Source organism: Dendronephthya gigantea, unplaced genomic scaffold (assembly GCF_004324835.1).
Source record: "Dendronephthya gigantea isolate DGI-Jeju-01 unplaced genomic scaffold, DenGig_1.0 000261F, whole genome shotgun sequence".
NCBI lineage: Eukaryota > Metazoa > Cnidaria > Anthozoa > Malacalcyonacea > Nephtheidae > Dendronephthya > Dendronephthya gigantea.
The window spans coordinates 160,473-176,807 of record NW_021163271.1 but is presented as its reverse complement, the minus strand read 5'-3'; the positions used below and the strand labels follow the sequence as shown (position 1 = coordinate 176,807).

At 34.6% G+C, this 16,335-nt stretch overlaps 1 protein-coding gene across 1 annotated transcript; it reads right to left on the bottom strand.

Moving 5' to 3' along the window:
• Window positions 1-351: 351 nt before the first annotated feature.
• LOC114541031 lies at window positions 352-4,044 on the bottom strand. The gene is made up of 5 exons (XM_028561023.1): window positions 3,972-4,044; window positions 3,291-3,510; window positions 1,061-1,258; window positions 528-622; window positions 352-416 (listed from the first exon to the last, which is right to left on the bottom strand). The coding sequence occupies exons 1-5, from the start codon at window positions 4,042-4,044 to the stop codon at window positions 352-354; spliced, it is 651 nt and encodes a 216-aa protein (XP_028416824.1).
• Between the last annotated feature and the right edge of the window lie 12,291 nt (window positions 4,045-16,335).

Below are 16,335 nucleotides of genomic sequence, written 5' to 3'. Positions count from 1 at the left end.
AGATAGCTGTACCTATTTATGTCTGAATACATACCTCTTCATATGTAAAGAGGGCAGGATATTGTTCCTTGATTTTGGCCAAAGGCTTCTTGTCAAGGATCAGTTTCCTTCTTTGCGGGAAGGTCACGGCCATTCTCGATTTTATCTTTGCCATATCACGATTCCTTTTCTTCCATTCGGTCGTCATAAAAGTTTGATGAGATTTCATGGAAACCTCATCTTCTCCTTCTGAAAAAGGTTTCTGCCAGTTGACTCCACCTCTTTTTAGAGTTTTTTAATCTTCTTTTTCTGGTGCCATCAGAGGTTTTTCGTTTTTTCTGGAGGACTTCCGCGTCTGTGGCGTACTTTCTCTCATTTCGAAACTTCTCGTAAATCTGCGAGTACCATGAATCCTGTAAACATATACACATAGCAATCTATAAGTTTATATTGTTATATAGGTGCTGTGTATTTTAAATGTGATTGGTTCATTCGTAGTCACATGAAAAATGTTAATGTCTAAATGCTGTTGCACTCCATAAACATACTTATGTGACCAGATCCAACTGACTTATCCTTTAGGAATGGATATTCCCTCACAATTTGGAGGCAAATTTGTGTTAGTTGATCTCTTGTTGGATATCTAGAATAAGAGGCAAAAGAAATCATTGCAAATATATGTACCATGCATTTCATTAAATCTTAAGTTATATATTAAGTTAATGAACTTGAAATTAAGATGTGGAATGATTAACCCCAAGTAGCAAACTCAGACTCTCCATGATTATACACATAGATCAGTTAAACTAGGATATATGTAAATGCAATGTATACTTGCAATATATACATGCAAACTCATTGGGTTAACTAGACCCATAATTAGGCAAATATAGTGAAGCGTTCTTCCTTTGATCAGATGGCCTGACTGGTGTTTGTTTCATAGAGTGCAGTATTGCATTATGACAAAATGCAACTCAGTGATGGTAAGGTAAATCACAGTATTTTTGAATTCTGCTATTTGAATAATCACCATCTACTATATTTCTAACTGTAAATACTGTAAATTGTAGTATATACTTACAGAGTATACACAGAAAAGTGCTCATATATCCTCATGACAAATGCCCTCCTCAGCTTTCCCACGCACACTTTTGGATCTTTTGCTGCAAGTGCCCTTGCCAGCTCTGGGCGGAAATTTTGTGGCAAGGATACCTTTCCAGGCCATAATTTCTTTGCATTACAAGGTACATCACTTGGACTGCTAACAGCTGTAGGCTTTCTAAAACAATATACCAAATTGCATGAGGTACATAAGTTAACTTTATACATTTACATATATACTCATTTCCTGCATAGCCATTGGTGACATTATCTCATATACCAACTTTTTGCCTTTACCATGTCACTTCCACTGCCCATATAATAACAAAGGACAGAATAGTTTCCACGGGCAAATTGGCACATTGGGAAACCAGAAACCTGAAAGGAAAGCCTTCAATTCCTAGACATCAGTATTACAATGTATATAGTATCTATAAAAATTCTTTGTCTATATTCTCTTTATCCTAACATTCCAATCAACTTTTTAATCTGTTCTTTTTAGGTTAAAAAAATGCTATGTAAGATTAATGTACTATGTGTTTTTTAAATGTTTTGGAATAGCCTATTTAAGTGTGCGATGTTTTAAGATACCAACTTATAAATACACCAACGTATAAACATGCATGTTTATGCATGGTTTATAAAATGTGCTGTACACTATTCTGTTAAATTTCTAAAATTGTCAACAATAGACATCAATTCTGCAGAGGTACACCTTTCTGCAAATTGGTTAAGGCAGGGTTTGGCAATTTCCTTAAATTGGCCTAAATTTACAAAAATGATAACATTTTCCAATAACTATTCCCAGTGAAAAGACATCACTCTTGATGGATTGAGGTTGTGATCCATTAACAACTTCTGGAGCAATGTGACAATGTTCCTTTTTGTATTGACATTGTTCTTCTTTTTTGTGTTGACATTGTTCTTCTTTTGATAGTTTTTTAGTTTTTGCCTCATCCATAAGGCATGCCTTTCCAAGATCTATCAAAATTGGGGAATAAAACCCAGCATTTTTCGTCACTATAATATTGTCACTTTTCACATCGTTGTGTAGAATTTTTTTCTGATGCAAATGAAAGAGAGCATCAACAAGCTGATAAATGACATGAAGCCACTATTCCAAGTCTAAAGAATCTTTAACAGAGCTGTCAGCAAAAATATCGTTTAGAGTATGTGAACCAGTTGACGAATCTTTGCACTCATAAAACTGTGTTGCTATGAAATACGGCAATTTAGTGTTATTCATTCTATAAATCATTGGAAGATTCATGTGACAGCATTGTTGTAAGTAGTGGGCTTCTTTTTCAACCATGCTTGCTGTGGTTGATGATCCAAAGTACTTAACTGCAACTGGCGTAGAACTAAACTTTCTCAGGACAACAGAACCGAATCTTCCTTTACCTAAAATACCTTGCTCTTGGCCGTCAATCTCCTCTAAGTATGCTAGGTCTTAATAATCCACTCTTCAATTTTTAGAATCAGTTCTATTAAACGAGATTTTTTTTTAAAAGCACAGAATGCATACTTCATGTATCTGCCCTTTAATGAGTGGCTTGAATTTACAGTTCATGCCACTCAAAAGAGGTGCTGGTAAAAGGTGGCAAGAGTCACCTTACACAACAACAGTAAACTGCATCAACATAAATGTATACAATTCTTGAATGAATACAAAGCAGTTCTCACTGACAGGTGGCTCTGAAAGTGCCACCTGAATGAGCTATTGGTCAAAGGTGCTGTTGGGCAACCTTACACAAAAATCTGTAAAACAGCACTGCCAAGTGCACAATTCAAGAATACCTGTACTGTTGTCTTAATGAAATAAATTTAATGTTTTCAAAACCTTAGTGAAAAACTTTGATTCCAATAAAAAATTAGTTGATGCTAATTATTGGTCCTACAGTATTATGTATGGCAAATGAAGACAAAGCAGTTTTCACTGACAAACAGCACTAAAAGTGTAACCTAAATCAGCTATTGGTCAAAGGTATATAGCATGCACATAGCAATAATATAAATAATCTTTTATGAATTGGTGTTTTGAAAACTAGTTAGTTACTATTATTATATAGTGCTCCAAATATTTACTTATATTTGGACAAGCAAACTGGTTACAAATCTTTTTTTTTTTAATAGACGCACCCATTAAATCTTTGCTTAGACACTATTACCATTACCAGTTTGTCACATATGAAAATTAAAGTTATGCTAACCTTGCATTTTCAGGTGTCACTGGTGGATTCTTGTGATAGGCAGAGCTAGTTGATGCACCTTCATCCAGATCACAATTTTCATTTTCAACCAATACTACATTCTTTCTTTTAACCTCTTCATTCAACTTGAGAAATTTAATTCTCACACCAATTATTGGAATGAGTAATTCCAAAGTTCTTTCAGTTAAGCTTTGTAGGGCTTCCCCATCTATCATATTATCTAAAAATTACAAAGTCGGTTTGCCTTACTGTTCTTCACTCTTCAGAAAAATTTTACTAGCGAGAGTTGATCAATTTGTTTTTATAAAGTAAACAAACAGTATATAAGCTCCTTAAGTTTCATAAGCATAATAGCCTTTTATAGGGAGCGAAAATAAGCCAAGGCTCGAGAGTAAATTCTCGTATAAACAGCTTCGCGAAGAAATTTCACATAAAACAATGGTGTCCTGTTCAGCCGTTTACAATGTCTCTAATCTAAATGGTCTAAGTCACCTATAAAAGTGACGGTTTTTCAGGAATTCTCACCTATGTAGACATATATACCATCTTATATATAAAATATACATTGATTAGACATTTAAACTTTGGATTCGACAGCAAGAGTAAATTACAACGTCTGTATGCAAAGTATTTGCACGCCACAACACCTGTTAACAACAAATTCAAAAATCAATAGCATACCTTTAAACGTCTGGCAATACTTGTCGAAGCCAACTTCAATTAACCATGACTGAACATCCTCCACTGTCAACATTTTTTATTAATTCAGCAGAATTAAAAAAGCAAAGAAATATTTCGATATACTGAGACACAAAGACAAGCTGTAAGCGCACGTTGAAGGTAGGGTGATTTGAAAATGACAATGAAATTGGAGTCATTTGACCCGTCGCGCCAAAGGAAAACGCAGATACATGATTGGCTCATTATAATTGTATCCGTCTGCTTGAAACACAAACACATGATTGGCTTGCTCAGTATAATTACATCCGTCCGCAGTGCCTGACATTTACGTCAGACTGCATTAACAGGTGCGCTGTTACTTAAAAATGATATAATTACTCCGGCGTCAGCGACAGAGTTGAAAATTCGCCTCGTTTTTTTTTTATTTATTTTTTTTTTTCATTTTTCGTCGTCGCAAGTCTGTTATGGCGCAAAATATACTAGTATTAAAAATGTATATGACCGTATTTATCTACGTCCTAGTCTTGTCTCCCAAGAGTTGTGGTGCACAGCTCGAAATCTCTGAGTAATTTACTTATGCGCGAATCGATTTCGCTCGCATGATATGGCAATTCCTCCAAGAGAAACAAATAAACCGTGTGTTTCATGCTGTTTGATTAAGTTCTGATTGAATTTGGGTAAGAATATATTTAATACATGTAGATTCTGGTCCTATTTTAATAATATCGCTGCTATTTCGCCGTTTAACAAGATGATGTGACCGTGTATGGGTGCGTTGACACGTTGTAGTTTGCACAGGATTGAAGATTTAAATTATATAACTATATAAGCGCGAATTCCAAAAGCAAAGTGTAAGACAAAGCGAATATATCATGTGGTTTATTTACATTTTTGAACAATTGAACTTCTATACTTTTTAAAGTACGATGTCCTTTTAAATTTCGCGATCGAACATTTAGGTTCGCAAGGCATCTATAAATGTGAATATGAACTGTATTGTTTATGTTCAGAAACTCTATATTCAGTATATTGAAGACTGGCACATGCGCCGGAGTTAACGCCAGAACAGGCGTCTTGTTTAAATAACGGTTACCATTCATACACTGTGAGTGTTGAAATTTTATGCCTAAATAACATGGATGTAAGATCTTAACTAGGATGACATGTTCCTTTTAAATATTTATGTTAGCTAGAACTTCAACCATTTTGAGTATGTTTAATTGCCGCCGAAAGCAACGCGACAAGTTTTAAAAAACTTTTGCGTCATATCAAGTTTGTTCATAGTTGTGAACCAAACTTTGCCATATCATGTGGACATTGCCAAGAAACCTTTAAGAAATACGAGTCCTTCAAATCACATCTAAGACGAAGACACAATGATGCTTTTACAAACATCGACAACCATACAGACGAACTAGTCAATTTGAAAAATGTCGGCCAAGACGATCCAGCACATGAGAACGGTGGTGAACATGAAGACCTAGAGCAAAATGGCCAAGAGCAAGAAAACGGAGAAGAGTCGGTTCACAGTGTGACCAAATTTATTCCTCTTTTTATGCTGAAAACAAAAGAGGAAAATCAGCTAACGCAGCAGGTGTTGGATTCGATTATGGACAACACCGAAACTCTCGTGGAACAAAGCCTGGAAGCTTTAAAAAGCGATGTCAAATTGTGTTTGGTTGCCAATGAAATAGACCTGTCAAACATTGATGGTATAAATGACATATTCGAAAAACCAAGTTTGTTTTCAAGAGCAAGAGAACCAGTGGCTACTGAATATTTACAAGTGAAGTATTTTGTTCAGAATTTCAAATTTGTTGTAAGTATTTTCGAATTTATTATACTTATTAAAGTAATAGTTTATAAGATTCGCTTGCTCATAATATATTTTTGAATTAATGATGTAAAACGTTTTGAAATGGATAAAATGAATTTGCAGTGAACTGTAGCACTCTTGCACTTGCAGTACACTTTTTGGTTAATTGAGCACAGAATTGTTGCCTTTGTGTCCGGCCTGAAAGTGTGTGTGCTAAACTTTACAATTTTATTAATTTTAGTATCCTTTCTTCAGCAAAACAAAAATTTAATACAATTTGTCATTATACGAATGTCTGAGTAGTATTAGAATTATAGTTGAAATTCTATATAGACTGAGGAATACTGTCTCTTTTATACTCCATTTCATACTTTTGCAGGAGCCAGAAACAATTTTGCTTAGTCAGTGAAGTGAATATCGGATGATTAACGGGAAAAATAAACTGCGTGTTGTCAAAGGAACTTATCAATACATCCCTTTATTAAAGACACTCGATGCTTTGCTGAACCAACCGGATATCCTGACAGAGGTAAGCAGTATTTGGTACGAGGAGAGTAAAGGGAAAGTGGAAATAAACCAAAAGATCAATATACTGACTATATTACTTTTCTTGAAACTCACTATAATTTGTACAGGGACCAGGCGTTCAAAGTTAGATGAGCGGGTTAAATTTAATGCGATGCTGTTAGTATAAAAATTTTACAAAATAAGACTTTTATTGATCCAGAAAATACTCAAAAGTCAATGAAAATGGAAAAATTCAATGACATATTAGCCTACTGCTTCATGATATAGGTTTATTATCCACACACCAGTACAGATGGCACACTTAAAGACTTTTGTGATGGCGAAGCCTTTAAGGAACATCCTTTGTTTCAACAGTCTGGATTGGTTTTGTATCTTCATACATATTATGACAATTTTGAAGTCACAAATCCCCTTGGCTCCAAAACAAAGAAACACAAAATAGGTAATTGAGCTTTTTAAGTATCCCCTATTGAAATTATAATCGATCATGACGTCATGCAAGATGATTGACAAATGGTAGCAATCTAGAATCCACGAATTAGCTTTATATTTAATCCCATTCCCTTACCCAACTCTTAATAAATCTGTTATAAATTGGCCCTAAATGATCAGATTAAGAATTTATTAGAATTAAATTAAGTGAATTTTGACCTGACCAAGAGCTCTTTGCTCAGAACCGTAAAAGCCCCCTAAAAAATTCACATATCTCACATTCACACAATTTTTTTAACGCTTCAAGGTGCATTTTACTTTACGGTTGGCAATGTTAGACCACGTTACCGTTCAGCTATTAATGCTATTCAGTTCTTTATATTATGCAAAGTGGAATTGATCAAGAAATATGGACAAAATCTTGGTCCCTTTTATGCGAGACATTAATATTCTTGAATCGGTAAGAGTCAAACAAGTGAATGAAGTGTTTAATACTCGATCTTCTTACAGCATATTGCAAATACTTATATATATTTTACTGCTTGAAAGCAATTTAGCATCCATATTTCTCCAAATTGTGTATAACTGCCTCATTCTCCAGGATGATGGGGTAGCTATAAAGATTGATGGTGCTGACAAGATGTTTAGAGGAAGTATTGGTCCATTCTCCACCAATAATCTTGGAGCACATTGGTGGATATATTGAAACTTTTACCTCATTAAGAATATCCAGGGTGTGTATGGCTACAAATGACGAAATTCAGCATCAGGTAATGTTTCAATCACAAAACAAGTTGCTGCTTAATTGCATCATAGGTTAGAGCCTCAGATAAAGCTTTAAACTTGCTATATGGTGCACAGAAAAATGTATTTTTAATTTCTTGGCTGTAATTGGATTTCATACTACGTATAATTATATCATTTAGGGTACATTTGTAGGCATTGATTTAGGTGTTGAAATAGAGTGATGTAAGTAATTTAAGTAATGTTACGCTTTTTAGTTTAGGGAAGACTGTTTCCAACTTCGAACACAAGAAATGCATAACAGACACTGTGAATTGGTAGAAGAAGACCCAACAATGAGTTCTGTTTACGGTGTTAAGCGATCATCAATCCTTAACCAGTCTCGATATTTTCATGTGATTGAGGGTCTGGACTTGGATATTATGCATGATCAACTTGAAGGCGTTTTACCTCTGGAAGTCAAGATGCTCATTAGAAAGGTTGCTCAAGATTGCAAACCGATTTCCTTGGAAGAGATAAATGAGAGAATTGCAACACTCAACTATGGGCCAATTGACCAAAAAAACAAACCAAGTCCATTGAAGCAACAAATTTTCTCTGCTGATGCTGCATCAATATCACAAACAGGTACTGCCTACATTGGCGTGTTTCCATGTTCACAGGCAAATTGACACAGCGTAAGTTTTAAATATAAATTTGAGGTAAAATGCTGAAGCATTAACTATCAAGGAACAATTATTGCTTTGCTTGTCATTTTTAAATCTAGAGCTATTTTTCCCTCAAACCATCTGGAAGACAACTTAATTCTCAAACATTTGAAACTATCTTGACATAATTTTGCTTTTTTATTAACAGCTTCTAAATTTTGTTCCTTTCTCGAATGCTGCCTTTAATATCAGGAGATGTTATATCTGAAGATCTGACTGACAACTGGGAAAACTTTCTCTGTTTGCTGAAAATTGAGAAGATAGTGTTAGCCCCATCATGTAGTACAGAATTGGCAGCATATCTAGCTGTGTTGGTTAAAGAGTACTTGGAACAGTTCACTTACCTTTATGATCGAAGACTTATTCCAAAACAAGATTATATGGTTCATTATTCTCGCCATATAGTTAGGTAAATTACCATAATTCTTATTACTGCAAACTGACCATAACAAGCCTTAATGACTGCATGAAAAAGTGAAATAAAAATAATTTTATAATTGAATATATTTCAGAAGAGGACCTTTGGTTCAAAATTGGTCCATGAGATTTGAAGCAAAGCACAATTACTTCAAAAGGCTGGTAGATAAAATCAATAATTTCAAGAATATTGATTGTTCACTTGCTAGAAGACACCAAGCTCTTCAAGCTTACTTGTTACAGAGAGGAGGATTCTACAAAGTTTCTATTGAACAAGGACCAGGTGTGAATCTATACACTCTTTTAAAAACCACACATAACTACCCTTTGCTTATAGTGGAATCATGCATACCAGACCATGCTTGCAGAATTTGTGAGAAGCATCAGTTTTCATTTTTCTCCTTTTTATTGTGCCTGTAAAATGTTTTTAAGCCTAAGCCTATATGCCAAAGTGTGGAAGTTGTTTTATTTTTACACAGGTTGATTATGCTATTCCACCCAAGCAGGATGTACCTTATACAATGTAGCACTTTTAGAATTATGATGAATATTTGTTTTTTTAAGGAAGGAAACAACAGCATATGAAGGTAACTCTGGTAAAGATCTTCAAGAATTTGATGAGGGAATTAATGAAGAGGGGTGTTGGTTTTTATGGAACCAACATGTGAATTGCTCAAAAGCTAAACTGAGAGTAGAGGTGCTTCTGAAGCCTTTAGGGATCCATGTATGTCATCCTATGGTATACCAAACTTTTTTTCTTAATGCTGTAGACTTAATAGAAGAGCATGCATGTATCGTTGTAAAGCAAATTTGAAACTCAGAATTTCACGCGGCATTAGAGAGCATCTGGGGCTCTATGCAAAATACTATGTAATCATCTAGCATAATAATGTTAACCATTGCATCTTCATTAGATACAACTACATATAGCTGTACATTAGGTATTGTACAAATATATTTGCAACTAAATGATGTTCAACTTTGCCCTACAGGATGTCTTGGGTTAAGATATATGGCACTTGTTACTCAGAAGGCTGTGTTATCCTTACTGGGCTACATTATGGTCCAAGGTGTTAACCAAGGTGTTACTTGTCTCGGGAATTGTAATATTCCAATACATAACATTACAAGTGGTAGAATATGCAGAACATTTAAATGCGTATTACGTGAGGCAATGTCATGATACAGATTATATAAAGCAAGACGCTTTGCAAGATTTCCATCCTTTAGGAATCCATAAAGGATTTGGCAACAACTCAAATAAATTGTTCGTCATTTTGTGATACAGGGTTGACTATTTGCAGTAAATAGACAATGGTCAGCTATTGGTGATGATTTGGTACTTCATGCTTGCCCATTTATAATTCTTGAAACGTTGAGTTTCAAATATTGACTTATATAGAATACATGCAAAATAGTGGGTTGTTTTCTCAAAATAAATTCATTTGTAGTATGATATGAAATTTTAAAATGTATGAACCAACACCCTTTGCATTTTAACCGTCAAAATAAATCTTTTGGACAAATTTTCCCAGGGAAGTACTGGATATAAATGTATGGCATATATAGTTTTGTAGCAGAAGTTAAATTTGAGTGAAAGTAAAGTTTTACTCTTTCTTTTGAGTAAAGAATACGTATTCCTTTGAGTAAATGATACACATGGTATTTACTCAAAAATTTTAGTAAATTTTACACATTGTAAATTACTCAAGATTTGAGTAAATGCTGCGTTTACTCAAGAAAAAAGTAAAACTTTACATTTACTCAAATTTTTTAAGTATTTAAATCTCATGTGTAAGCTTGAGTAAATTTTACTCATCTTTTTACTCATAGTTGAGTAAATAGTACGCAAAAATTAGAGTAAAAGTTACTCTAACCACAGTTATCAGAATATACATGGTTTGGAGACTAGATGGAAGTACAATACAACTCATTATCTATGTTTTTGTCCAGGTTTATGCAAAAAATGGTTCCTTATCCATCACATGTCTATTGTATTTTAGCCCAACTAACCAATAGCAATGGCTTGGCTTAGCTCCTCAACCGTGACTTGAACAACATGTTAATTCAGACCTTACTATTGGTTTATTTGTTCAAAATACAATAGACACGTGACGAATAAGAAACAATTTTTTGCATAAATGTTCCCCGACATAGATAATGAGTTCTATTGTACTTTTATGTAGTCCCAAAACCATATATATTCTATTAACTGTGCTCTAACACTTTACTCAACATTTTGAGTTTTCGTTTACTCGCAAGAAAGAGTAAAGTTTCTCTTTACCGAATGAGGAGTAAAATTTACTCAAATTACTGAGTAATCGGTACAATCACTCAAAAATTGGGTAATATTTACTCAAATGAGAAAATGTATCTCTCGCAGTGTATAGATATTTAGATATTTATATATATTATTTATATATATATATTATTTATATATATATAATTATATATATATATATATATATAGATATATATATATTATAATATTTCCGATATATAGATAAATATATATATATGTATATACACCCGTTTGCAAAAACGTTGGCCGCAGATAGATATATAGATAGATACCCGAAATCTAATTAGAATTGCATATGTTGTGTAATATGATTGAAATCCCATGCAAATGTATTCATATGCAATTCTAATTAGACTTCGAGTATCTATCTATCTATCTATCTATCTGCGGCCAACGTTTTTGCAAATGGGTGTATATATATATATATATATATATATATATATATATATATATATATATATATATATATATATATAGATAAATATGTATATATGTATCAAATATGTATTTAGAATCATATATGAGTAGAGTGCTCGATATACCAAAGTATAGAGCTAGTATAAACATAGGAAGCCCAGACAAATGAGTTGAAGTTAATAAAAATCCGTAAAACACTTGAGATATGTGTTAAAATTAATTAAAGTATGTAATATGCTACAAAACTACTGTTAGAACCATGTATGTAGCGTGCTCCAGAGGCGCTGCCATTTGACTATGCAACTAGTGACGTAACTTACTATATCATTAGGAAGGATGGAAACTCTCGCCTCAATTTTCAACATGTTCACAAATTAAAACACAAATTACTATAGTAAAACGGCACGTCGACTGCTAAATGCCTACCCTAGGTTTAAGTTGAATAATCAAACTATACTTTCATCACAAAAATAATACTGAATTCAAAAGAAAGCGCTGGAAAAACGTGCACAAACTTTGTAAATTTGCCGAAATTTTCGTGAATTCATGCGGGATGTAAGTACCTACCCAAAATGGTGGCGGCAGAAGAATCTGATTGGTCGAGAAAGGTAAACAAAGTATGATAAACCAATCTGATTGGTCGAGAAAGGTAAACAAAGAATGATCGACCAATCAGATTCTTTTGCCACTGCCATTTTGGGTAGGTACTTACATCCCGCATGAATTCACGTAAATTTCGGCAAATTTACAAAGTTTGTGTACGTTTTTCCAGCGCTTTCTTTTGAATTCAGTATTATTTTTGTGATGAAAGTATAGTTTGATTATTCAACTGAAACCTAGGGTAGGCATTTAGCAGTCGACGTGCCGTTTTACTATAGTAATTTGTGTTTTAATTTGTGAACATGTTGAAAATTGAGGCGAGAGTTTCCATCCTTCCTAATGATATAGTAAGTTACGGTCATAGTTGCATAGTCAAATGGCAGCGCCTCTGGAGCACGCTACATACATGGTTCTAACAGTAGTTTTGTAGCATATAACATACTTTAATTAATTTTAACACATATCTACGGTGGCCCACAAGTGTCACCACATTTGCAATTTGTTCGATACAAACGCTCAACAGCATCACTAAATTGTATCACAGCATTAACAAATGACTCACAGCAACAACAAATTGCTCACAGCATTAACAAATATCCACAGCAACAACAAATTGCATCGCAGATTATTAAACCACTATATGCTTTGCAAAACGAAGTATTAAACATTCTTGTGGACTTGAGGAAAGAATCTCTTCTTGACTCTGCTTTAGTGCTTTATTATAAATTTTGAGAAAAAAACGAAATGTTTTGTTCAAACTGCGGCCATGGTAGAGAAGCAGAAGCACCATCAAATTTTTGTGCAAACTGTGGAGCAGGTACGTACACATCTATACTTAGTAACATCCTATGGTATAAACATCTAATATGTTAAGTTGTTAACTGTCCAGTCCGGCGTCCTAGATGTTGTTCTGCACTTCTAGATAATCAATTTATAAGTTATAACCTGAATATAAATATAATTATATCATGAAATTTCAACAGTTTTATCAAATCATCCTGTTTTAAGATTTGCACAGCGATGAAAGCTCAGGATCAGATTTAGAACATTCCGAAGCTGTTTTTGATGAAGAAAGTCTTATTAAGTACTATTACAACCGTGGATTCGCATATAAAGAGATACTAAAATTTCTAGAAAAACACCATAATCATTGCATAAGTTATTGTACACTTCTGAGAAGGCTTCAACACTATGGACTTAGGAGAAAACAGCAAGTGACTGACAACACTATAAATTTAGTCAGAGAAAGGATTTCAACTATCATTGATGGTCCAGGTTCATCAGAAGGATATAGATCTTTGTGGCACAGACTGGAACTTGAAGGATTAAGAGTACCAAGGGCAGTTGTTGCAGCTATTCTTAAAGAATTGGACCCACAAGGCACCGAACTGCGAAAATCTCACCGCCTAAAAAGGAGGGTGTATAGAAACCCAGGCCCAAACTATGCATGGCACATCGATGGCTATGACAAACTAAAAGTATGGGGATTCCCCATCCATGGATGCATAGATGGATACAGTAGACGAATATTATGGCTATCAGTCCTTCGATCAAACAACCGACCGGATGGTCCGGCATCACTATACCTAACTACAGTAAGTTCCTTGGGTGGATGCCCAGTGGAGTTAATCAGTGACCTGGGGACAGAAAATGGTATGGCAGGAGCAATGCAAAGCTTTTTTCGAGATAACATTGATGCACATCGCTATGTTACATCACAAAGGAACCAACGCATTGAATGTTGGTGGTCGTTCTTGTCTAAACAACAAATGCAATGGTGGAGAAGCTTTTTTGCAGATCTAGAATCTCAAGGTATATTAAATTCGTCTAGTGAAATAAGTATGGAATGTCTTTGGTACTGTTTCTCACCTGCCATTCAAATTGAATTAGATACTGTAGGAACAACTTCCTTGAATATGCACAAATTACTTGTTAAGGTGGCTCCCTACAATTTTTAAAAATATTGAAAACTTGTGGTTTTGATGTAAAATTTTAGCACGAGATTTCTTGCTAAGGAAAAGAAATTTCCCAGATATATTAACCAACATTCTAACAGTCAGAAATTGCCCATAAGCATGACGTCATTACCGTAACAATGGCGATTCAATATGGCCGACATATTGGCCGACATATTGGCCGTCATTTTACCTATTCACGCATTTTACCCCTATTACCCCTATTTTTTATTTCATGAAACGTTTTCTTACAAAAAAATTAGGAAATTTGAGGAAGTTTAACAAAATTCTATAGAGCCAGAAAATTTCTATAACGAAAAATCACGTTTTTTAATTTTTAATAATTTTGGCTCTATAGAATTTTTTTAACTCATTCAAATTTTCCATTTTTTTGTAAGAAAACTTTTTATAAAATAAAAAATTGGGGTAACAGAACTTGTTTTCGAGTAAAATGCGTGAATAGGTAAAATGGCGGCCATATTGGATCGCCATTGTTACCATAACCACGGTAATGACGTGATACTCGAAGACAATCTTCGCTGTTTTATCTGGAAAATTTTATTTCGTTTAGCAAGAAATTTCTTGCCAAAAATTTCAATCTAAAACATTAGTTTTCAATATTCTTAAAACTGTAGGGAGCCACCTTAATATGTACAACAGTGCAATCAAAACATAAACAATTCAACCTCAGTATTACAGTTAAACTGGAACTTGTAAACATTTTACAATGTAGGGCCGGTTGTATAAAAGCTGGATAACGTTACCTACTATATAGTATTTTTTTAATGCTTAAAAATTGCCTGTCGTTCTATAGGCAGCCCAGATATCTGTTTATACTCAGTCTTCGACTGCATTGTTTACGCGCGCAGTCAGCTTCTACTGTCTGTACTGATTACTGTATTATATATCAATATATAAAGTAGTTAGTACAGGCTTCTTCTGTCTACTGATTACTGTATTATATATCAATATATAAGTACAGACAGTAGTTAGTACAGACAAGCTGACCGCGCGCGTAAACAATGCAGTCGAAGACTGAGTATAAACAGATTTCTGGGCTGCCTATGGTCGTTCAGCGTAATGGCTTAAACCTTAGCATTCTTAAATTGCAGGTACTCTTTAGCAGTTGTTAGCTCCAAATTTGTGGCTTTAGCGCTTTCAAGCATATTTAGAACACTAAAAAATCCTATGTGGTGAATAGTGCTATCCAGTTTTTGTATAACTGTGATACAACTGGCCCAAAGATGCATGTTAACCCAACAACAATAACAACAGCCCCATTATTATACGGAAAAATCTAATGCATGTTCATGGCTTACCGAATGCCTGACCTTTTGAGTAAGCTATTAATAAATTTTTATGAAATTCTGCTGCATCCACCATATGGGCAATGGGAAATGTAATCTGCATTCCGCAGGCCCCAATTAATGGATAGCAGATAGTATGCTTTGGGTCCCTTGATTGACAGTCATGATCAAACAAAACGCTAATCACCAACTTCTTGCCACTTAAAGGCTTGTGCTTTTGGCCAGTGAGCCATTTCATAACCCCAGGCACATTCACCTCTGCTGTTTCAAATCTTTCTTCAGGTAAAACATCAGAAATTACCTGCTCTTCATCTTTATCTTGGTAATTCCATGCAACAGGTGCTGAATACCCAGTAACCTCTGTATCTTCAATGCTCATAAGAAAATCCTGGAAATTATCAACAACCTTTTCCTCTTGTACTCTTCTGCTGGTGCCTTCTTCCGAATATACTGGCTCCATGCAGGAAAAAAGATAATTTGCGTCAATGTCATCTTGGGTAGATCCTTGAACAAATAAGGACTTGACTTTGTCTGGAGCTTTCCTGAGAATTTTATCAAATCCATATAATGATAAGCCTTGCAAAAACTCATTTAGGTACAAGATTCTCTTGTTAATAAGGTTAATAACAATAGACTTAACTATTTCATCAACATGTGCATCATTGATTAAACCGGTGTAACCATTGTCCATTATTGTGGTCTCGTTTCCCTTCACATCACTTATAATGCCTTCTATCAGTACCTTCTCACTCTTTGCAAGGTGTTTGTCAGTGCTAAGTTTCATCATATCAATATCTGGATTGACAAGTGTTTCATAAACACATTCGTCAAAAAGAGATGGACTAGGACCACCCTGTGCCAGACTTACAGCAGCTATCTGGCCACATGTACGGAAATTTCCATTCTGGATATGGTATGTGGAGTCGAAAGGGCATCCATTAGGAAACATAATAGAGCGCATATTATCAATGGCGTCAGTAAGAAACTCCCTAGCAAGTGCCCCTGTATCAATACCATCTTCGCCAATATATTTGACTGTGAGTTTCCGCATAGGGGATGATTTCTTTGCCTCACGTTGCCATAAGAGAAGCGCTCTATGGAAAGGTACTTTTCTTCTTATGACAAGGAAGAATTGGTTC

What these genes read in the sequence shown, in the direction of transcription:
- LOC114541031 (XM_028561023.1), bottom strand. Translation starts at nt 4,044, where the DNA reads ATGTTGACAGTGGAGGATGTTCAGTCATGGTTAATTGAAGTTGGCTTC. An exon ending in GTATTGCCAGACGTTTAAAG is followed by an intron (nt 3,511 to 3,971) that starts GTATGCTATTGA and finishes TGTAATTTTTAG; the next exon opens with ATAATATGATAGATGGGGAA. An exon ending in AGTTGGATCTGGTCACATAA is followed by an intron (nt 417 to 527) that starts GTATGTTTATGG and finishes ATAAACTTATAG; the next exon opens with ATTGCTATGTGTATATGTTT.